Source organism: Belonocnema kinseyi, chromosome 4 (genome assembly GCF_010883055.1).
Source record: "Belonocnema kinseyi isolate 2016_QV_RU_SX_M_011 chromosome 4, B_treatae_v1, whole genome shotgun sequence".
NCBI lineage: Eukaryota > Metazoa > Arthropoda > Insecta > Hymenoptera > Cynipidae > Belonocnema > Belonocnema kinseyi.
Window position 1 is genome coordinate 2324346 of NC_046660.1, and position 24190 is coordinate 2348535.

Below are 24190 nucleotides of genomic sequence, written 5' to 3' on the forward strand. Positions count from 1 at the left end.
TCAAAGATTCCAAAAGATTTTAAAACCTTTCAACAATTTCAAAATATATTTGAGAAGATTGCCAAGATTTCATAAAGATTTCACATTATTTCAAAAGATTTCTAAGATTCCAAAAGATTTCAAAATCTCGCTTTTTCCACTCAGTTTTACCTTCACAATTATTTTTTAATTATTTACTTTTTACTTTTTATTCTTTAAATATTTTTTATATAAAAATTTTTCTTTGTATTTTTTATTTTTTAATTTACAATTATTCACAATTATAGAATAACTGCCATTTTTATTTTTAATTTATCAATAGATAGTATAACCAAGATTAAACACCAAAAAGGTACAATTTTATAAATACGTTAAGTACAACGTTGAAAAATATTTAAGAAAAATTTAAAAAATTAAAATTCAGAATAAATCAAAATTTAAATTCATCTGTAACTTTCACCATTCTAATTTAACTGTGAAATTCTTGAAAATTAAAAGAAAAAAGGGGATAAGAAATAGAAGGCAAAATCCAAACACTTCATTCTTTTTTTTCTCTTGAGTTTTTTTTTTTTTTTAATTTTTGTTGTGTTCTTTTTCTTTCCTCTTTATTTATTTTTTTAATTTTTAATTTATTTTAAAAAGTAAAGTTTCTAAATACTATTATATTTTTGGTTCAAAATTCATCCCTTTTTTTAAAGACTCCCGACAGTATTTGGTCGAAGATTTAACTATGTTATAGGAAAATTCGTTTTTTTTTGTCGAAAATGAATTATTTGAAATGAAAATTTATTTTTGGTTGAAAATTTATCCTTCTTAGTTGAAAATTAACTAGTTTGTTAAGAATACATTTTTTTTAAATCGTCTATTTAGGTAAAAAACTGATCTTTTTCTTTAAAAATTATTCTACTTTTTGGAAAATTCATCAGTTTAATTGAAAATTTAACTTTTCCATTTTAATTTTAGTAAAAAATTAATCCTTTTTTTGCAAATTATTATTAAACTTGTTTGTTAAATATTCATATATTCTAGTTGAAAGTGCATCATTTAAAAATTTTTTTTGTGAAAAATAAATTTTTTTAACTGAAAATTTAAATATTTCATTTTTTATTAAAAAAAACCTTTTTTAGTTCAAAATTCAACTATTTGGGTGTTTTCCAGTTGAAAATTCATGTATTATTTTTATAAAAATCATATTCTTTGGTGAAAATTAAATTCATTAATTAGAAAATTTTTATTTTTTCTTGAAAATTCATTATTTTGATAGATTTTTTGTACTAAAAATTTACCTATTCCATTTTTGGTTGAAAATTTATTTTTTTTTTAGTTCAAACTTCAACTATTTGGTTAAAAATCCACGTTTTGTTGTTCAAATTCATATTTTTGTGTTCAAGAAATAAATGTTTAATTAAAACGATAAATCATCAACCAAAAAAAACAAAAAAAAAGAGTTTATTTGCAACCGAATATTTTTATTTCCAACCTTAAAGATAAATTTTCAACAAAAATGATCAATGTTTAACAGGAATACTTAAATTTTTAAACGAAAAGATTATTTTTTTAAGACAAAGATCATTTTCGAAAAAAATCAACAAAATACGTGAATTTTTAACGAAATAGTTGAATTTTGAATTAGAAAAGATTAATTTTCAAACTGGAAAATATATTTTTTTAACCAAAAATTGAATAATGAAATTTCTAGTCAAAAAATAAATGTTCACCCAAGAAAATGAAGTTTTAAGTAAAATTGTGGAATATTCAACTAGAATAATAGTCGAATTTTCAGTTTAAAAAAATTATTTTTAACCAAAAAAAACGATAAATCTTCAACCAAATAATTTTATTTCCATCCTAAGAGATGAATTAAAAAAAGATTTAAAATATTTAACTGGAATTCTAAAATTTTCAAAGGAAAAGAATTTTTACATAATAAGATTAATTTTCAAAGACAAAGATAATTTTCTAGAAAAAAAACGATTTTTTTAACAAAATACGAGCATTTTCAAGAAAATAGTTAAATTTTTAAATTAAAGCAGTCAAATTTTCAGTTGAATAAATTAATTTTCAACCAAACTGATGAATTTTTAACTGAAAATAATAAATCTTTAACTGGAAGTTGAATTTTATGCCAAAAAAATGTATTTCCAACCTTAAAGATTAATTTTCAACAAAAAAATACACGTTTTCTACAAAGTACATAAATTTTCAAACAAATAGTTTAATTTTTAAATAAAAAATATTAATTTTCAACCGAATAGTTGAATTTTCACCCAAAAAAGATAAATTTTCAATAAAGTAGTTACATTTTCAACCATAGGTGAATTTCAAATTAAAATTATGAATCATTAACAAACAAAAATTTTTTACAGAAGAGTTTAAATTTCAGCCGAATAATTTTATTTTCAGTACCTAAAAGATTAACTTTCAACAATAATTATAAATATTCGACTGGAATACTTAAATTTTTAACCGAAAAGAATTTTTAAATAATAAGAATAATTTTCAAAGATAAAGATAATTTTCTAAAAAAATCGATTTAAAAAAAAATACGTGCATTTCCAAAAAAATATTTGAATTTTTCAATTAAAGCAGACATATTTGCATCCAAATTGTTGAATTTTATACAAGAAAATGTCCATTTTCAAATAAAAAGAGAACAGTTAAATTTTCAGTTAAACAAATTAATTTTAACCAACCTGATAAATTTTCAACTAAAATGAAAAACCTTTAACTGGAATTGTTGAATGTTATGCCAAAAAGGTAAATTTTCAACCATAAAGATTAAATTTCTACTATTAATTTTAAAAAAATTTTAATGCAAAATATCAATTTTCAACCAAATAATTAATTTTTCACAAAGTAGTTGAATTTTTAACTAAAAAAATATGATTTCGCAACGAACAATGTAAAAGAATTCTCTATTATAATTTAGAAATATTTTTTCAAAATACTACTTTTATTCCAGAAACTGCTTGAAGTACCTTCTTTACCTAAAAATTTAGTAAAAGGAACTTTGAAAAAATTATCCAAAATTCTAACTTGGAAAAGGCAAAAATAAATTCCCGGTTTTTAAATTAAATTGAAATATTTTCTTGAAAATTCTATTGAAAATGACTGTTTCAAATTCAAAAATTAAATATTTAGGAAGACCATTAAGAAAATTCATATCCAATTATCGCAAAAGTTTAAAAATATTTTTTAATATCACAATAGAATAAAAAAAAAGGAATTAGTTTTCCAATTACTTTCGTCAATTCTGTGAGCCTTCCACTGACAGGATCTGCTTGATAGTGAGCGATATTTAATCCCTCGGTCATTACAACTAGAGAATCCCTAGTCTGATGATACAATAAGGAATGTAAATCTGTTCCATCAGCATTGAGAACTTCTGTGCACTGGCCTTGAATATCCACAAAATAAATCACACAATTTGCGGTGCCAATGTAGAAGGCGTGACTGTCTTTTTGAGTCGTCACTGCCGTTGGTGCGGCAGTTTTCGGACGCCAGGAACTGAAAAGATCCAATGCCCTTTCATCCCCTGCGACTGCTGCTTTTGCCAGTCCGCTGAGAACAAAATTCATCCAATTTTATCATTCTTTTGAATCATAGATTGTTTCTTTAGGTCTTGGGGTCCACATAACCCTTAAATGGCACACTGGGTGTTAAATACCCAGCGACTTATTTGCGCTTTAACGCAACGTAATCAAATTCATAAAAATGGAACATATGGCGCCAGCTAACAAATTACATGAAAACCTATTTTTCTATGTCATTTTCACATAATTTTGATCAGTAAAATAATTTTATTTTTGAAGCGCCGTACTTCAGAAGTGTTGAAGTAAAATTTTAAGTCAAAATATCAAAAACTTAAAAAGTTATTAATTTTAGAGTGAAAGAAGTAATTTTTTAATTTTTTTCCCAACAAAGATTTTTTTCTAACTACTTTAAATTTCAAAAACTGTTATGAAACCTTTCTCTCCTTATACTAGACATATCAAACATCATTAATTGATTTTATTGTAAAAAACTATCCAATACCGTCGGAACAGTACACGTTTGAATAATCTTGGGTATTTTACACCCAGTATGCTCTTTATGTAATTTTACGGAAGTGTACCCTTTAAGGGATACATTAAAAAAAAAACACACATTTCAAACAAATGCATTTTTAATAAAAAAAATTGATTTTTATACTAAAAATGCTAAAGAAATACGTAGTTTCAACAAAATTATTCAACTTTCAACGAAATAGTTAAATTTTCTAACAAATGATTGATTGTTTGACCCGAAAGTAGGAATTCTCTACAAAGCAGTTATGAAAATATGAATTTTGAACAAAAAAGTTCATTTTTAAGCAAAACAGATTAATTTTTTACCAAATGGATAAATTTTCAAATGAAAAAGAATAGATTTTATTTATAATTTTGACAAGTTTTTTTACGTAAAGTTTACGTAAAATTTTCAAACCAACAGAGATTTTCAAATAAAAAAATTTAAAAACTGTCATCCAAATAATAAAATAAAATAAAAAACCAAAAAAATTAATAAACTAATAAAACATTAATTCATATTTAAAAAAGATTAATTTCTACAAAAAAATGGATTTTCAAAGAATTTTATATTTTTCTCGTTTCTAAAACTAGTTAATTATTTTATTTTTATTTTCAAGAAAGCATGAACAATTTCGGTTTAAGCAAATAATTTTCAACAAAGAAAAAAACGAATTTTCAACTATTATGAATCTTGAAAAAAAATCCTGGTTCCATTTCAGAATTATAGTTCTTTTCGAAAAAGACGAATTTTCAAGAAACTAGTTAAATTTTTAAACAAATGGATTAATTTTCAAATAGAATGATCAATTTTTAACGGTAGTAGTTCAATTTTAGGTTAGAAAATAAATTTTCAACCAAAAAACAACGATTTTTCAACAAAATAATTATATTTTTAACCCAAAAGATGAATTTTGAACTAAAATGAAGAATTTCCAACCAAATAGTTGATTATAATTTTAATTTAAAAAATTAATTTTGAAGACGCTAGTTAAATTTTCAAATAAATATATGAATTTTGTAAATAAAATTATAATTACTTAACTGAAATAGTTCAATTTTAGTTCAGGAAAAATAATTTTTTACGCAAAATAAAGGAGTTTTCACAAAAATAGTTAAATTTTCCACCAAAAAGATAAATTTTCAACTAAAATGAAGCATTTACAACCAGAAAATGAATTTTAACAAAGTTTAAATTCAAATGTTTATATTTTCAACTAAGAAGATTAATTTTCTACCAAAAAGATGCATTTTTAAAATATACAAAAATTGTTTACTAAAAAGATTAAATAGTTAAAAAAATTTTTTAAATAGTTCAATTTTCACGAAAAATGAAGAATTTTTAATCAAATAGTTGAAATTTGTATCAAAACAATAAATTTTCAACCCAGAAGATTATATGTCGACCGAGGAACACAAATTTTTAACAAAATACATTAATTTCTAACTAAACAGTTGAATTTTAACTAAAAAAGAGAATATTTGATCAAAAAATGGAATAAATACATTTTTAATTACAAAACCATTCATTTTTTATTTCCTCAAAGAAGAATTTTCAAGACAGTTGTGAAATTATCAAACAAAGAAATAAATTTTCAAGTAAAATTATGAATTTTCAACTGGAATAGTAAAATTTTTGTGTAAAAAATTCATTTTTACCCTCAAAAACCCGAATTTTCAATAAAAAAAATTTCAATAAAAAATTTTCAACCAGAAAGAATCATTTGATCTAAAATTATACATTTACAACTACAAAATAAATTTCGATAAAGTAGTACAATAATTTACAATTAAGAATGGAATAATTAAATGTTCAGTTAAAACAAAGAAAATTTCAACAAAACAGTTAAATTGAAAAGACAAATGGTTTAATTTCAAACCAATTAGTTTAATTGTTTAAATTTAAATTCAACAATTTGCTAGAAAATTTAACTATGTTGTTAAAAATTGATCTTTTTGTTGGTTACATCCAAATAGTTTTTTGTTTTTATTTAAAAATTTTAAAAACTATCAACTATTACATTTTTCGTTGAAACTTTATTCACTAAAACCAGGTCTAATGTTTAAACTATTCAATTAAAAATTTGTGTAATTCGTTCAAAATTTAGCTTTTTTGGTGGAAAATTTATCTGTTTAAAATATTAATTATTTTATTAATCTTCTGTTTTTTATTTATTTTTTATTGTATTTTTTTATTGAATTTTTTCATCAATCTTCTTGGTTAAAAATTCAACGTTTGTGTTAAAAAATAATGTATTATTATAACTTCGTCTTTTCTTGTAGAAAATTAATTTTCTGTATTGAAAATTCATCTTTTTGTTTGAAAATTTAATTAATTGTTTGAAAAATTAAACATTTCGTTTAAAAATTCAACTTTTTTGTAGAAAGCCTATCTTTCTGGTCGAAAAATCAATAATTTGTTAGAAAATTTAACTATTCCGTTTAAAGTTGATCTATTTTGTTGAAACTTCATCTTTTTTCAGATTTTTTAATATAAAAATTAATTTGTTTTGTTAGAAATTAAACGATTTTCTTTGAAATTTATTTTATTGTTTAATGAAAATGTATCTATTGTGATTAAAAATTTAACTTCTTGGTAGAAAGTTTAACTATTTTCCTTTAAACTTTTTTTTTAAAGATTCATTATATTATTTGAAAATTCTTTTCTTTCTTTGTTACAAATTATTTACTTAAACTGCAATTTTTCATATTAAGTAAAAAAAAAATAAAATAAAATACTATTTTTAGAAACTGGAAAAATATAAAATAAAAATCAATCAAAGAAAATGGTTAAAAAATGTATATTTTTTGTTAAAATCTCGTATTTTGTTGAAGAGAATTAATCTTTTGTGTTGAACATTCATATTTTTGGTTGAAAATTTAACTATTTGGCCGAAAATTCAATTTTTTTTTTGTAGACAGCTTATCTGTTTGGCTATAAAATTAAACAATTCGGATGTCATTTTTTTTATTCATTGAAAAATCTCTGTTGGTTGGAAATTGTAGGTAAACTTTACGTAAAAAACTTGTAAAGAATTACAAACTAAAATCGATTCTTTTTTGTTTGAAAATTCATCTATTTTGTAAAAAAAATTAATCTGTTGGGCATCAAAGTTGACTCTTTGTTTAAAAATTTACATTTTCATGTTTAAAATTTAATTGGTCTATAGAGAATTCGTATTTTCGCCTGGAAAATTAAAGAATTTATTTTGAAAATTAAACTATTTTTTAGCATTTTTAGTATAAATTTGTTTGATTGCAATTCAATATTTAGGTTGAAAAATCGTATTTTTGGTTTAAATTTAATTCTTTTTTAATTTAAATTAAAATCTTCTTTGTTGACATATCAACTATTTTATTGTTTGCTGAAAATTTCTTTGTTAAAAATTATTTGCCTAAACTGAAATTTTTAATACTTTCTTGACAATAAAAACGAAATAAAAAACTATTTTTAGAAACGAGAAAGAATTTTTAAAAACAATTTAGTTGAAAATTCAGTAGTTTCGTTGAAAATTAATTTTTTCAACTGTTCCATTTTTAGTTGACAATCGATCTTTTCTTGTTCAAAATTCAACAATTTGGATGAATATTTATCTTTTTTAATTTAAAAAAATAAAATATTTCTTTGAAAAAAAATCACGTATTTTGTTTAAGAAATCGATTTTTTTCCAGAAAATTGTCTTTGCCCTAGAAAATTAATCTTATAATTTAAAACTTCTTTTTTGTGCAAAATTTAAGTATTCCAGTTAAATATTAATAATTTTCGTTCAAAGTCCATCTTTTAGGTTGGAACTAAAATTATTTGGTTGAAATTTAAACTCTTCTGTTAAAAATTAATTTTTTTGGTTAAAGTTTCATCATTTTAATTTAAAATTCATCTCTGGTTGAAAATCTCACCAATTTATCGAAAATAAATTTATCTTTTTTTGGTGAAAATTCAACTATTTGGTTGAAAATTCATATATTTTGCATTTAGAAACTAAACTATTTATTTGAAAATTTGATGTACTTTGTAGAAAATTCGTCTTTTTTTGTAGAAAATTAATCTTTATAGTTGAAAATACATTTTTTGACATAAAGTTCAACTATTTCATTTGAAAATTCATCATTTCACTTGTAAATTCATTTTTTTTTGTTTAATAATTTAACCAGTGACTTAAAAATTTTATTTTGACAGATAAAATTTCACTTAGCATTTTTAATATAAATTTTTTTGTTAACAATGCAACTGGTTGAATATTATTATGTTGTAATAGAAGATTTAGAAGGTTGAATTTAACTCTTTTTTTAATTTAAATTAAAATCTTCTTTGTTGAAATATCAACTATTTTATTGTTTACTGAGAATTCATCTATTTAGATTGAAAATTTAACTCGTTGGTTGAAAGTTGAAATATTTTCTTTGAAACTTTCTTTTTTTTATGATTCATAATTTTAATTTAAAATTCATTTTTTTCTTTGCTAAAAATTATTTGCTTAAACTGAAGTTTTTAATATTTAGTTTAAAAAATTAAATTAAACACTATTTTTAGAAACCAGAAAAATATAAAATAAAAGTATAAAATGTAAAAAAAATAGAAAATAAAAATATTGAAATATCTTTGATATTCTAATAAGATCCACCAGACTATTCTTGTATAAAATTTTTAGATAAAAATTTATCCTTTTTCAGGTGAAAATTTAACTATTTGATTGAAAGTTAAACTATATTGTTAAAAATGCAGCTTTTTGGTTAAAGATTCTTGATTTAGTTGCAAATTTTATGGTAGAAACTTGTATTTTTTTGTGAAAATTTGTTTTTCTTAATTGAAAATTTATGTATTTTCTTGACATTTTTTCTACGATAATTAAAATTCTTGTCTGAAAATCCATCTTTTTCTTTGAAAAATAAATTATTAAAAAATTTAACTAATTGGTTGGAAATTAATTAATTTTTTTTATTTAACTGTTTTTGTTAAACATTCCTTTTTTTTTAAATGAACGTTTAACTATTCCATTCTTAACTGCAAATTTATCTTTTTTGGTTGAAAATTAAACTATTTGTTTAAAAATATATGTATTTTGTTCAAAAATTGTCTTTTTTTTTAATTGAAAATTGAACTCTTTTGGTCATTTTACTTGAAAATACATCTCTTTGTTTGATAATTTAACTAGTGACTTAAAAATTCTATTTTTGACGGATAAAAAATGAATAGTTTTTTACTTAAAAATGTATCTATTCCATTTTTAGTAAAAAAAAATTCTCTTTTTTAGTTAACAATTAAAGTATTCGGTTAGAAATTTATGTATTTTGTTGAAAATATGTCTTTTCCGATAGAAATTTAATCTTGTGGGTTGAAAATTGATCGTATTGACAAAAAATTCAACTCGTTTTATAAAAATTCTTCATTTTTTGTTAAAAATTTAACTATTTTGTTGAAAATTGATTTTTTCTAGTAAAAAATTAATTTTTGTTAACTATAAATGTAACCATTCAATTTTTTAAATTAAAAACATATTTTTTGGCTCAAAAATTAAACAATTTGTTAGAAAATTTAACTGTTTCGATGAAACTCGATGCATTTTGTTGAAACTTCGTCATTTTTAAGCATTTTTAGGATAAAAATTAATTTGTTTTGTTAATAATTAAACAATTTTCTTTGAAACTTTATTTTTTTGCTCAAATATTCATAATTTTAGTTTAAAATTTCTTTTTTTTTCTTTGTTACAAATTATTTGCTCAAACTGAAATTTTAAATATTTTCTTGAAAATAAATATAAAATAAAAAATTATTTTTAGAATCAAGAAAAATATAAGATGAAAATGAATCAAACAAAATTGTTCAAAAATTTACGTATTTTGTTAGAAACTCGTCTTTTCAGTCTGGAAATTTGAAAAATGCATTCAAAATATTTTTTTCATGACTAACAAATTTTATTTAATTTATTGAAAATTCTTATTTTTTGGTAGAAAATCAAATTTTTACTGAGACATTGTCTTTGTTGTTTAAAACAAAATGTTTTTTATTTTAAATTTTAAAAAAATATATTTTTTTTAATATCCACCATTACATTTTTCTTTGAAAATTCATTTACTCAAAAAAATGTCTGACAAAAAATAATAGTTTTCATTAAAATAAATAAATTTTTAAAGAAATATGTAAATTTCCTACCGAATTGGTGATTTTTAACAAAATAGTTTACATAAAATTCTCAGCCGGAAAAGATTTTTCAGTCCGAAATGTTTAATTTTCAAGCCAAGCAGTTGAGCTTTCTACAACAAAATTGAATTTTCAACCAAAAAAATAAATTTTCAACAAAGAAGATTAATTTTCTACAAGAAAAGACGAGATTTTTACAATAAACATACATTTTTGAACAATTTTGTTCGATTGATTTTTGTTTTATATTTTTCTACTTTATAAACATAGTATTGTTTTTATTTTTAACAAAATATTAAAATTTTCAGTTTAAGCAAAGAATTTTTAACAAAGAAAAAAAACGAATCTTCAGCTAAAATTATGAATCTTCAAAAAACCAAAAAATGAGGTTTCAAAGAAAATAGTTCAACTTTCAACAAAAGAGTTGAATTTTCAATCTAAATAGATAAATTTTCAGTAAAGAATAAAATAGTTGATATTTCAACAAAGAAGATTTAAATTTAAATTAAAGAAGAGTCAAATTTAACAACAAAAAAAAAAACGATTTTCCAACCTAAATCTTCAATTACAACAGATTAATTTTCAACCAGATGCATTGTTAACAAAAAAATGTATACTAAAGATGCTATAAAAGACGAAGTTTCAACAAAATGCATAGAGTTTTATCGAAACAGTTAAATTTTCTAACAAATTGTTTAATTTTAGAGCCAAAAATACGAATTCTCTATAAATCAGTTGCATTTTAAACATGAAAATGCGAATTTTCCAAAAAATAATTAAATCCTTAAGCAAAACAAATTACTTTTATACCAAATAGATAAATTTTCAAACCAAGAAGAATCGACTTTAGTTGTACTTTTGACAGTTTTTTACTTAAAGTTTACGTAAAATTTTCAGTCGAAAAATAATTAAATTTTCAGCTAAAAAAATACGTTTTTAATTTTCTTTAAATGGAATGGTTACATTTATAATTAACAAAAAATTAATTCTTTACTCGAACAAATGAATTTTCAACAAAATAGTTAAATTTTTAACAAAAAATGAAAAAATTTTAAACAACGAGTTGAATTTTGTATCAAAACGATCAATTTTCAACCCATAAAATTAAATTTCTATCGGAAAAGACAAATTTTCAACAAAATACATAAATTTCTAACTAAATACTTTAATTGTTAACTAAAAAAGAGAATTTTTTTTACTAAAAATGGAATAGATACATTTTTAAGTAAAAAACTATTCATTTGTTATCCGTCAAAAATAGAATTTTTAAGTCACTAGTTAAATTATCAAACAAAGAGATGGATTTTCAAGTAAAATGATGAACTGTCAACTGGAATAGTTCAATTTTAGTTTAAAAAATTTATGTTTTGTCTTTAAATACCAAATTGTCACCAAAAGAGTTCAATTTTTAATTTAAAAAAAAGACAATTTTTGAACAAAATACATATATTTTTAAACAAATAGTTTAATTTTCAACCAAAAAAGATAAATTTACAGTTAAGAATGGAATAATTAAATGTTCATTTAAGAAAAAAAGGAATGTTTAACAAAATAATTCAATTTAAAAAAAAATTAATTTCCAACCAATTAGTTAAATTTGTTTAATAATTTATTTTTTAAACAAAAAGATGGATTTACAAGCTAGAATTTTAATTATCGTAAAAAAAATGTCAAAAAAATATATAAATTTTCAATTAAGAAAAACAAATTTTCACAAAAAAATACAATTTTCTACCATAAAATTTACCACTAAATCAAGAATCTTTAACCAAAAAGCTGCATTTTTAACAATATAGTTTAACTTCCAATCAAACAGTTAAGTTTTCACCTGAAAAAGGATAAATTTTTACCTAAAAAAGATGATTTTTCAACTCAAAATGAAATAGTTCAATTTACAGTTACACCGGTTAATTTTGAACGACAAAAAAAGGAATTTTTTACAATATAAGTAAATTTTCAACCAAAGAAATTAATTTTAGACCAGAATAGTCTGGTGAATCTTATTAGAATATCAAAGATATTCCAATATTTTTATTTTCTATTTTTTTTTACATTTTATACTTTTATTTTATATTTTTCTGGTTTCTAAAAATAGTGTTTAATTTAATTTTTTAAACTAAATATTTAAAACTTCAGTTTAAGCAAATAATTTATAGCAAAGAAAAAAATGAATTTTAAATTAAAATTATGAACCATAAAAAAAAGAAAGTTTCAAAGAAAATATTTCAACTTTCAACCAACGAGTTAAATTTTCAATCTAAATAGATGAATTCTCAGTAAACAATAAAATAGTTGATATTTCAACAAAGAAAATTTTAATTTAAATTAAAAAAAGAGTTAAATTCAACCTTCTAATAAGTTTAATTTCTAAATGCAAAATATATGAATTTTCAACCAAATAGTTGAATTTTTACCAAAAAAAGATAAATTTATTTTCGATAAATAGGTTACATTTTCAACCAGAGATGAATTTTAAATTAAAATGATGAAACTTTAAGAAACAAAAAAATTCATTTTTAACAGAAGAGTTTAAATTTCAAACAAATAATTTTATTCCCAACCTGAAAGATGGACTTTCAACAAAAATGATTAATATTTAACTGGAATACTTAAATTTTGAACAAAAAAGAAGTTTTAAATTATAAGATTAATTTTCAAAGGCAAAGATAATTCTCTAGAAAAAAATCGATTTTTTAAACAAAATACGTGAATTTTTTCAAAGAAATAGTTGATTCTTTTAAATTAAAAAAGATAAATATTCATCCAAATTGTTGAATTTTGAACAAAAAAAAATTCATCGTCAACTAAAAATGGAACAGTTGAAAAAATTAATTTTCAACCAAAGTATTGAATTTTCAACTAAATTGTTTTTGAAAATTGTTTCTGATTTCTAAAAATAGTTTTTTATTTCGTTTTTATTCTCAAGAAAGTATTTAAAATTTCAGTTTAGGCAAATAATTTTTAACAAAGAAAAAAAACAAATTTTCAACTAATATTATGAATCTTCAATGAAAAAAATTAAGTTTCAAATAAAATAGCAAACAATAAAATAGTTGATATTTCAACAAAGAAGATTTTAATTTAAATTAAAAAAGATTTAAATTTAAACCAAAAAATACGATTTTTCAACATAAATCTTCAATTACAACATAATAATATAAAACCAGTTGTATTGTTAACCAACAAACAAATTTATTCTGAAAATGCTAAAAAAATAGTTAAATTTTCTAACCAAATTGTTTAATTTTCCAGGCGAAAATACGAATTCTCTATAGACCAATTAAATTTAAAACATGAAACATGTTTTAACAAAAGACGAGATTTTAACAAAAAACATACATTTTTGAACAATTTTGTTTGATTGATTTTTTTTTATATTTTTCTAGTTTCTAAAAATAGTATTTTATTTTATTTTTTAACTAAATATTAAAAATTGCAGTTTAAGTAAATAATTTGTAAACAAGAAAAAAACGAATTTTCAACTAATATTATGATACTTAAAAAAAAGAAGTTTCAAAGAAAATAGTTCAACTTTCTACCAAGAAGTTAAATTTTCAATCACAATTATAATTATAATTTTACTTACAAATTCATATTTTATTTAAAAATTTAACTAGTGTCTTCAAAATTAATTTTTTTCGATACAAAATTAATTTTTTAAATCAAAATTATAACGATTCCATTTGTGATAATATGGATATTTTTGGTAACAAAATTAACAATATTTGGTTGAAGATTCATGTATTTTATTGAAAATTCGTTTTCTTCGGCAGAAATTTAATCTTCTTGGCAAAGAATTCATATTTTTGGACCAAAAATTCAAATATTTGGATGAAAATTTTTCAGTTTAGTTCAAAATTCATTTTTTGGGTTACAAATTTAATTATTTTGTTGAAAAATACTTGTTTTTTTTTTGTTAAACAAATTTTATTGTTGAAAATTCATTTTCTAACCTAGAATTGAACTACTTCCGTTAAAAATTTATCATTCTGTTTAAAAATTATTCTTTCTATTTAAAAATTTAACTATATTCTTACAAATTCTTCTTTTTTCGAAAAGAACTATAATTCTGAAATGGAACAATAAATTTTCCAAAATAATACTAAATCTGACAAAAAATATGAATTTTTCATCAAATATTTAGTTGAATTTTTAACCGATAAGGTTAATTTTCTACTAAAAAGAAACGAATTTTCAACCCAAAAGATGAATTTTCTGCATAAAAAAAAAGATTTTTATCCAAATATTTGTTTTCAAACAAAGAAATGAATTCTTAACAAAAAATAGAATAATTAACATTTCAGAATTTTTAAATAAATATTTTTTCTTCAGCTAAAGAAATGCAATTTCAAAAAATAAATAATTAAAATTTCTATAAAACCGCAATTTTAACAAAACAAGATTAAATTTATATAAAAAAAGTGAATTTTCCACCAAAAAAATGGAATAGTTAAAAAGAATTTTCAACTAAAATTATCAATCTTTACACTAAAAAAAAAGTTAATTTTAAAACAAAAAAAAAACTAATTTTTAATAAAGTAGTTAAACTTTCAACCACAGAAATTAATTTTCAACCAAAAAAATGAAGCCCAATTGGTGAATTTTCACCTAAAACAGATAAATTTTCAATAAAAAACTTAATCCTAAAGATTAAATTTTTATCAAAAAAGATACATTTTTAACAAAAAATGGAAAAGTTACATTTTGAGAATTTTTAACCAAATATTTTAATTTTTAAAGTAATTTTCAACAAAAAAGTACACGAATTTTCAACCAAACATTTTCATTGCAAAAACAATATATTTCAATTAAAAAAAAAGACAAATTGTCTACAAAAAGTAAAATTTTAAGCCAGAAAAGATTAATTTTTTAACAAAAAATATCATTTTCACAAAAAAAGACACAATTTCGATCAAAACAGATAAACTTTCATTCAAATAGTTCAATTTTTGACTAAAATAATATAATCTTCAACTACAGAAATTAAATTTTAACTAAATAGTTGAATTCTCAGTTAAAAAAATTAATTTTGAATAACGAGAAATCATGTCCTTGGTTAAAAATGTAACTATTTTGCTGAAAAATTTGATTTTTTAGTAAAAAACTCAACTTTTTTTAGCTGAAAAGAAAATTTTTTAGTGAAAATTCAACATTTCGGATTAAAAATTCACTTTTTTTCTATCAAAATGTTGAAAATTCAACTATTTGCTTGAAATTTATTTTTTTTGTGGATGACTTCAACTTTATTAGATTTAAAATTAAAATCTTTTTTGGTAAAAATTTGAACTACTTTGTCAAAAATTTACTTTTTTTTTGTTAAAAATTCATCATTTTAGTTGCAAATTCATATTTCTTGAAAAAATGTAAATATTTATTGCAAAAATCGTATTTTTGGCTTGGAAATTCAATTTTTTGGTTGAAAATTTAACTGTTTTGTTGAAAAATCGTCTTTTTTAGTAGAAAACTAAACTATTTTTAGCTAAAAATTAACTTTTTTTATTGAAAATTCATAATTTCGGTTTAAAACTTTTTTCATTCTTAATAAAAAAAAATTCCTTGTTGAAAATTCAACTATTTTCTTGAATTTTCATCTTTTTGTGGATGACTTCAACTTTTTTAGATTAAAAATTCAAATATTTTTTGGTTGAAAATTCAACTGCTTGGTAAAAAGTTGAACTACTTTGTCAAAATTCATTTTTTCTATGAACATTTATATCCTTGATTGGAAATCTAACAATCTTGCTGAAAATTCATGTTTTTTATTTGTAAAAAATTCATCCTTTTGCTTGAAAATTCAATAATTCAGTTAAAAATTCCGTTAAAAATGAAATACTTCGTTAAATAAGCAAAATTTACACTTTAAATTATAGAAATTTAAAGTGCTTAAAATTTAATTTAATACATTACCCACATTAATTTTGTTTAAAGACTTTATTCATCTTTTTTTTGTGTGAAAAATCTCCTTTTTTCCCCTGTTTTTACTTTCAAAGTCTCTTATTTTCTGAAGTTTTGAATTTCTCTTTATCATTCATAAAAAATTAATCGAAATTTTATTTAAAAATATATAAAAAATTGGAAAGAAATGGATTAAACTTTCCGATTTGAGAACTTTTAGGGAATTTTTCAAATTTCAGGATGAAAAAAAAAAGGAATTTGGTAAAAAAAAAAATGAAAATAAAAGGTTATATCTACCTTAAATCGACGCCGGGTTTCGGGGGCGAAATTTTGAAGGCAATATGAACGAAAGAATCTTTCAACTCATGATGAAAAGTCATGAGAAGTTGATTTCTCGAGTCTATTTTCCAGCCAACGATAGATCCGCCCGCATCGGCAGACACCAATCTTCCACCGTTTTGACTCCACTGCAAAATCATTATCGGATCTCGATGAGGAGTTACGATCGTATTAAATTCACTCGATCCGGTGTCTCCCGGCCACATCTAAAATTATAATCGAAGAGAAAACTTTAACAATTTATTGTTTAAACCAATAATAAAATACTTACATTTTATATATATAAAAAAAAAACAAACATTTTTTAACGAAAAAAAAATTACATTTCTATCAAAAAGTTAAGTTTACCATAAAAAGTGGAATAGTTCAAATGAATTTTCAATTAAAATGATAAATCTTTAACTGAAAAAGAATTTCATTTTTAACAAAATACATGAATTTTCATCTAAAAAGATAAATTTTCTACGAAAAATGAAATATTTCAATTTTCAGTAAGTAAAATCAATTTTCAACCAGAAAAGTAACAAATTTTCAACAAAATAGTTCAATTTTCACCTAAAACTTACTAATTTTCAACATAAAATATAAAATTTTAACTAAAAAGAAATGAATTTTCTTTAAAAAAAAAATAAATTTTTCATCACAGTGATGAATTTTCAACCAAAAATATGAATTTTCTAACCATAATAGTGGAATTTTCAACACAAATGATCAATTTTAAACTAAATATATATATATTTTTCCAACCAAAGAAAGGAATTATTAAAAAAAGAATAGAATAGCTAACCCTTCTACCAAACAGAACATTTCTTTAAAACTTTACATTTCTTTTCAAAAAGGTGTTTTCCACAAAAATTGGAATAGTTCAAGTGAATTCTCAATTAAAATGATAAATCTTCTGCTAAAAAAATCAAATTTTAACAAAACACATGAAATTTCATCTAAAAAGATAAACTTTCAAATCGAAAAAAATCACAAAAAATCGAAAAGTTACTTTTTCAGTTAAAAAAAAAATTAATTCTCATTAAGAACAAATTAATTTTCAACTAAAAATATCAATTTTTAACTAAAAATAAATGAATTTTCATCTGAAAAAAGTGGAATATTTAAAATTAATTTTCAATTAAAATGATCAACTTTCAACTAAAAAAAAATCAAATTTTAACAAACATGAATTCTCATCTAAAAAGATAAATTTTCTACGGAAAATGACATACTTAAATTTTCAGTAAGTAAAATCAATTTTCAACCAGAAAAGAAACGAATTTTCAACAAAATAGTTCAATTTTTTAACCTCAGAAATTAATTTTCAACAAAAAATATAAATTTTCAACTAAAAAGAAATTAATTTTCATTCCAAGAAATTAATTTTTCATCACACTGATGAATTTTTAACAATAATATGGAATTTTCAACCCAAATGATAAATATTAAACTAAAAAAATTCCAGTTTTAACCAAATACATGAATTTTCAGTTAGTCAAGTAAATTTCTAACCAAAAAAGTAACGAATTTGCAACAAAAAAGTTCAATTTTCAAACCCAATCATTAATATTTAAACAAAAAATTTAACCAAAAAAGATAAGTTTTCGACAAAAAATGGAAAAGTTACTATTTCAGTTTAAAAAAATTTATTCTCAACAAGAAAAAAAATAATTTTCAACTAAAAATATAAATTTTCAAATAGAAAGTAATTAATTTTCATCCGAGGAAAGAAATTTTTCATCAGTTATGAATTTTTAACCATAATAGTGGAATTTTTAACTCAAATGATAAATATTAAACTAAAAAAAAAATTCCACTTCTAACAAAATGCATGAATTTTCATCTAAAAAGACAAATTTTCAACCAAAAATAAAATACTCAAATTTTCAGTTAGTAAAGTAAACTTTCAACCAAAAAAGTAACGAATTTGCAAAAAAAAGGTCAATTTTCAAACCCAATAATTAATATTTAAACAAAAAATTAAACCAAAAAAGATTAGTTTTCGATAAAAAATTACTTTTTCAGTCAAAAAAAGTTAATTCTCAATAAGAAAAAACTAATTTTCCACTAAAAAGAAATGAATTTTCATCCACATAAATAAATTTTTCATCACAGTGATGAATTTTCAACCAAAAATAAGAATTTTTAACCATATAGTGGAATTTTCAACGCAAATGATAAAATTTCAACTAAATATATATTTTATTTCAACCAGTGAAAGGAATTATTAAAAAAGAATGGAATAGTTAACCTTTCTACCAAACAGAACATTTTTTTAAAACATTACATTTCTATCAAGAAAGGTGAGTTTTCCACAAAACATGGAAATTTAGAAGTGAAATTTCAAAATTTCAGATGGTAAAGTAAATTTTTAACCAAAAAAGCAACAAAAAAGTACAAATTTTCAACCCCAGAAATTAATATTTAACAAAAAAATTAAACCAAAAAAGATAAGTTTTCGACAAAATATGGAAAAATGACTATTTCAGTTAAAAAAATTCATTCTCAACAAGAAAAATAAATTTTCAAATAAAAAGAAATGAATTTTCAACCAAAAATTTGAATTTATCCCTATAATAGTGGAATTTATAACTCAAATGATAAATATTAAACAAAAAAAAAAAAAACCACTACTAACCAAATGCATGAATTTTCATCTAGAAACATAAATTTTCAAACAAAAATAAAATACTCAAATTTTCAGTTCGTAAAGTAAATTTCTAACCACAAAAGTAACGAATTTGCAAAGAAAGGTAAATTTTCAACCCCAAAAATTAATATTTAACCAAAAAATTAAACTAAAAAAGATCATTTTTCGACAAAAAATCGAAAAGTTACTTTTTCAGTTAACAAAATTAATTCTCAATAAGAAAAAACTAATTTTCAACCAAAAATATAAATTTTCAGCCAAAGAAATGAATTATTAAAAAATAATAGAATAATTCACCTTTATAACAAACAGAGCATTTTTTTTAAACATTACATTTTCATCAAGAAAGGTGAGTTTTCCACAAAACATGTCATTTTTTAATTGAAATTTTTAAATTTCAGTTAGTAAAGTAAATTTTTAACCAAAGAAGTAACTAATTTTCAACAAAAAAGTAAAAATTTTCAACCCCAGAAATTAATATTTAACAAAAAAATTAAACCAAAAAAGACAAGTTTTCAACAAAAAATGGAAAAGTTACTGTTTTAGATAAAAAAATTAATTCTAAATGAGAAAACACCAATTTTTAATAAAAATATAAATTATCAACTAAAAAGAAATGAATTTTCAGCCAAAGAAGTTCATTTTTAATCACAGTGATTAATTTTCAACCAAAAATATAAATTTTTGCCCAAATATTGGCATTTTCGACACAAAAGATGAATTTTCTATTTAAAAAAAGGAATTACTAGCTAAACATTTTTTATTTTTAACCAAAGAAATGGATTCTTAAAAAGAAAAAATAGAATATTTACATTTTCTGCAAAACAGAACATTTTTTAACGAAAAAAGATTAAATTTCTATCAAAAAGGTAAGTTTTCCAAAAAAAAAATGGAATATTTAAAGTGAATTTTCAATTAAAATGATATATCTTCAGCTAAAAAAATCAAAATTTAACAAAATACATGAAATTTCATCTAAAAAGATAAACTTTCAATCAAAAATAAAATACTCAAATTTTCTGTTAGTAAAGAAAATTTTTAACCAAAAAAGTAACTAATTTGCAACAAAATAGTTCAATTTTCAACCAAAAAAATTAATATTTAACCAAAAAATTAAATATAAAAATATCAGTTTTCGACAAAAAATGGAAAAGTTACTTTTTCAGTTAAAAAAATTAATTCTCAATAAGAAAAAACTAATTATCAACTAAAAATAAATGAATTTTCATCAAAAAATATGAATTTTTAACCTAATATTGGAATTTTCCACCCAAATGATAAATTTTTATCTAAATATACATATATTTTTTCCAACTAAAGTAATCAATTATTAAAAAAGAATAGAACCAAACAGAACATTTTTTTTAAGCATTACATTTCTATCGAAAAATGGAAGTTTTCCACAAAAAGTGGAACAGTTCAAGTGAATTTTGAATTAAAATGATAAATTTTCAACTAAAAAAAAATAAAATTTTAACAAAATACATAAATTCTCAACTAAAAAGGTAAAATTTCTACGAAAAATGACATACTTAAATTTTCAGTAAGTAAAATAAATTTTCAACCAGAAAAGAAACGAATTTTCAACAAAATAGTTAAATTTTTTAACCTCAGAAATTAATATTTAACCAAAAAGATGAATTTTCAACAAATGAGAGTAATGTTCAACAAAAACTACGGATTTTTAACAAACAGTGGAATTTTCACCTAAAACAAGTTAATTCTCAACAAAAAATATAAATTTTCAACTAAAAAGAAATGAATTTTCATAAAAAAAAAAATTTATCACACTGATGAATTTTTAACCATAATAGTGGAATTTTCAACCCAAATGATAAATATTAAACTAAAAAAATTCCACTTTTAACCAATTACATAAATTTTCAGTTAGTCAAGTAAATGTTTAACCAAAAAAGTAACGAATTTGCAACAAAAAAGTTCAATTTTCAAACCCAATCATTAATATTTAAACAAAAAATTTAACCAAAAAAGATAAGTTTTCGACAAAAAATGGAAAAGTTACTATTTCAGTTTAAAAAATTAATTCTCAAAAAAGAAAAAAATAATTTTCAACTAAAAATATAAATTTTCAAATAAAAAGAAATGAATTTTTATTCAAAGAAATAAATTTTTCATCACAGTGATGAATTTTTAATACATGAATTTTCATCTAGAAAGATGAATTTTCAACAAAAAATAAAATCATCAAATTTTCAGTTAATAAAGCAAATTTTTTATCAAAAAAGTAATTAATTTCCCACGGAATAGTGAAAATTTTCAACCCCAGAAATTAATATTTAACAAAAAAATTAAATAAAAAAATATCAGTTTTCGACAAAAAATGGAAAAGTTGCTTTTTCATTAAAAAAAAAGTTAATTGTCAATAAGAAAAAACTAATTTTCAACTAAAAATATAAATTTTCAACTAAAAAAAAAAATGAATTTTCATCCAAAAAAATAAATTTTTCATCACAGTGATGAATTTTCAACCAAAAATATAAATTTTTAACCATATACTGGAATTTTCAACCCAAATGATAAATTTTCAACTAAATATATATTATTTTACGACCAAATAAATGAATTATTAAAAAAGAATGGAATAGTTAACCCTTCTACCTAACAGAACTTTTTGTTTTAAACATTACATTTCTTTTCAAAAAGGTGTTTTCCACAAAAAGTGGAATAGTTCAACTGAATTTTCAATTAAAATGATAAATCTTTGCTAAAAAAAAATCAATTTTTGAAAAAATACATGAATTTTCATCTAAAAAGATAAATTTCCAACCAAAAAGAAACGAATTTTCAGTTTAGTTAAAAATGAAAATTTTTTGTTGAAAATTGAACTATTTTTTAAAAATTAATTTGCTTTTTGGTTTAAAAAATTAATTTTTTAAACTGGAAATTCAACTATTTGGTTAAAAATGAACTCCTGTTGGAAAATTAAATCCTATTTTCGACTAAAAAATTCAACCTGATTCGTTAAAATTTATTTTCGTTGTTGAAATTCTTGTTGATTATTTTGTTTGTTGGTTGTTTAAATTTTTGCAAACTGAAAATTCAACTATTCCATTGGATATTTATCTTTTTTAGTTTAAAATTATTTAAAAATTTATCTTTTTAGTTTGAAAATGTAAATATTTGGTTAAAAATTTAACTGTTTTGTTGGAAATTCGTTATTTCGTCTGAAAATTTTTAAAAATTATATTTTCCATGACTTAAAAAATTTATTTTAATTACAAATTGAACCATTTTATTAAAATTAATCTTTTTGAATTGAAAATCAACATCTTTCTGTCGATATTTCATCTTTTTTGGTTAACAAATTGATTATGTTGTTAAAAATTAACCTGTTTTGGTTGAAAGTAAACTTTTTTTATTAAAAATTTAACTGTTTTGTAGAAAATTCGTATTTTCTACTCGAAAATTCAACAATTTCATAGAAAATTGAACTTTTTGGTTAAAAATGTATATATTTTGTTTTAAAAAATCTTGTTTTTTGGTGGAAAATAAATTATTTTTTAGATAAAAATTGCTCTTTGTTTAAATCCAAATTTTTTAAACTTTAAATTAAAATTCTTTCGAAATTTATTCACCAACATCATTAACATTTTAGTTTTTAATTCAAAATTTTTTTAAATTTTATATCTTTATTCCATTTTTCATTAATTTTATTTGTAGAATATTAATTTTCTGTGTTAAAAATTCATCTTTTTAGTTTGAAAATGTAATTGTTTGGCTGAAAATTTGTTTTTTGGCCTGGAAATTAAAAAATTTGATTAAAATTTATTTTTTCCATGACGTAAGAAATTTATTTTAATTACAATTTTAAACAATTTATTGAAAATTAATCGTTTTGAATTGAAAAGGAATATCTTTCTGTCGATATTTCATATTTTTTGGTTAAAGAAGCGATTATATTGTTGAAAATAAACTTTTTTGTTGAAAATTTAACTGTTTTGTAGAAAATTCGTATTTTTTTTTTTTTAAGAAAATTCTTTTTTGGTAGAAAATTAATTAATTTTTAGATAAAAATTCGTCTTTGTTTAAATCAAAATTTTTAAAATTTTTAATTAAAATTCTTTAGAAATTTATTTACTAACATCATTAACATTTTAGTTTTCAATTTTTTTAATTTTAATTTTATATCTTTATTCTATTTTTTCATTTTATCTTTTTAGTTTGAAAATGTAAGTATTTGGTTGAAAATTCGTATTTGTTATGGGTATTAAACCAAATTTTATTTTAATTACAAACTTGACCATTTTATTGAAAATTTATCTTATTGAATTGAAAATTAACATCTTTCTGTCCATACTTCATATTTTGTTGTTGTTAAAAAAGCGATTATATTGTTTGTAGAAAATTCAACAATTTCATAAAAAATTGAACAGTTTGGTTAAAATGTATTTTGTTACAAAAAACTCTTCTTTTTTGGTAGAAAATAAATTAATTTTCAGATAAAAATTCGTCCTTGTTTACATCCAATTTTTTTTTATTTTAAATTAAATTTTTTTGTCATTTTTCATTTTATATCCTTATTCGTTTTTCTTTTTTCATTAATTTTTTTGTAGAATATTGATCTTCTGCGTTAAAAACGAATACAAATACGAATACAAAGGGAATATTAGCAAACCAAGAAGATTAATTTTCAACTAAAAAAGACCATTTTTTATTCTAAAATGCAATAGTTATATTTTCAATTTAAAAAATTAATTCTTAGCAACAAAAAAAAACGAATTTTAAACAAAATAGTTCAATTTTCAACCAGAGATGAATTTTCAACTAAAATTATAAATTTCAAACCGCAAAATAAATTTCAAGAGAATTCAGAATTTTTTAAATTATAGGAACAATTCGAATAATTTTTATAATTATTCAAAAGTTTTACACCTTTTTTTAAAGATTCAAAAATAATTTGAAACCTATAAAGATTTCAAAACGTTTAAATAAATGTAGATTTTTAAAAATGTTGAAAAAATAAGCTTTTGAGGCCATTTTTTTAATTATAGGAAAATTTCGAATTATTTTAAGGATATCCAGACATTTTTGAATTTTCAAAAAGGTTTAAAATTTGAAAAAATTTCAAGAAACTAAAAAATTTTCAAAATATTTCTGGCAAAATTTAAATTAAATGATTATTTTGAATTTTTTTTT

General features: G+C 20.6%; 1 protein-coding gene across 1 annotated transcript in view; it reads right to left on the reverse strand.

Annotated features, from left to right (window-relative positions):
- LOC117172180 (intraflagellar transport protein 140 homolog) overlaps window positions 1-24190 on the reverse strand; it is a 94056-nt gene that overhangs the window by 61390 nt on the left and 8476 nt on the right. Inside the window, exons 3-4 of the mRNA XM_033360012.1 lie at window positions 16357-16604; window positions 3222-3540 (exon numbers count right to left, since the gene is read on the reverse strand). Of these exons, the coding sequence (XP_033215903.1) occupies window positions 3222-3540; window positions 16357-16604 (567 nt within the window). The remainder of the gene's footprint in view (window positions 1-3221; window positions 3541-16356; window positions 16605-24190) is intronic.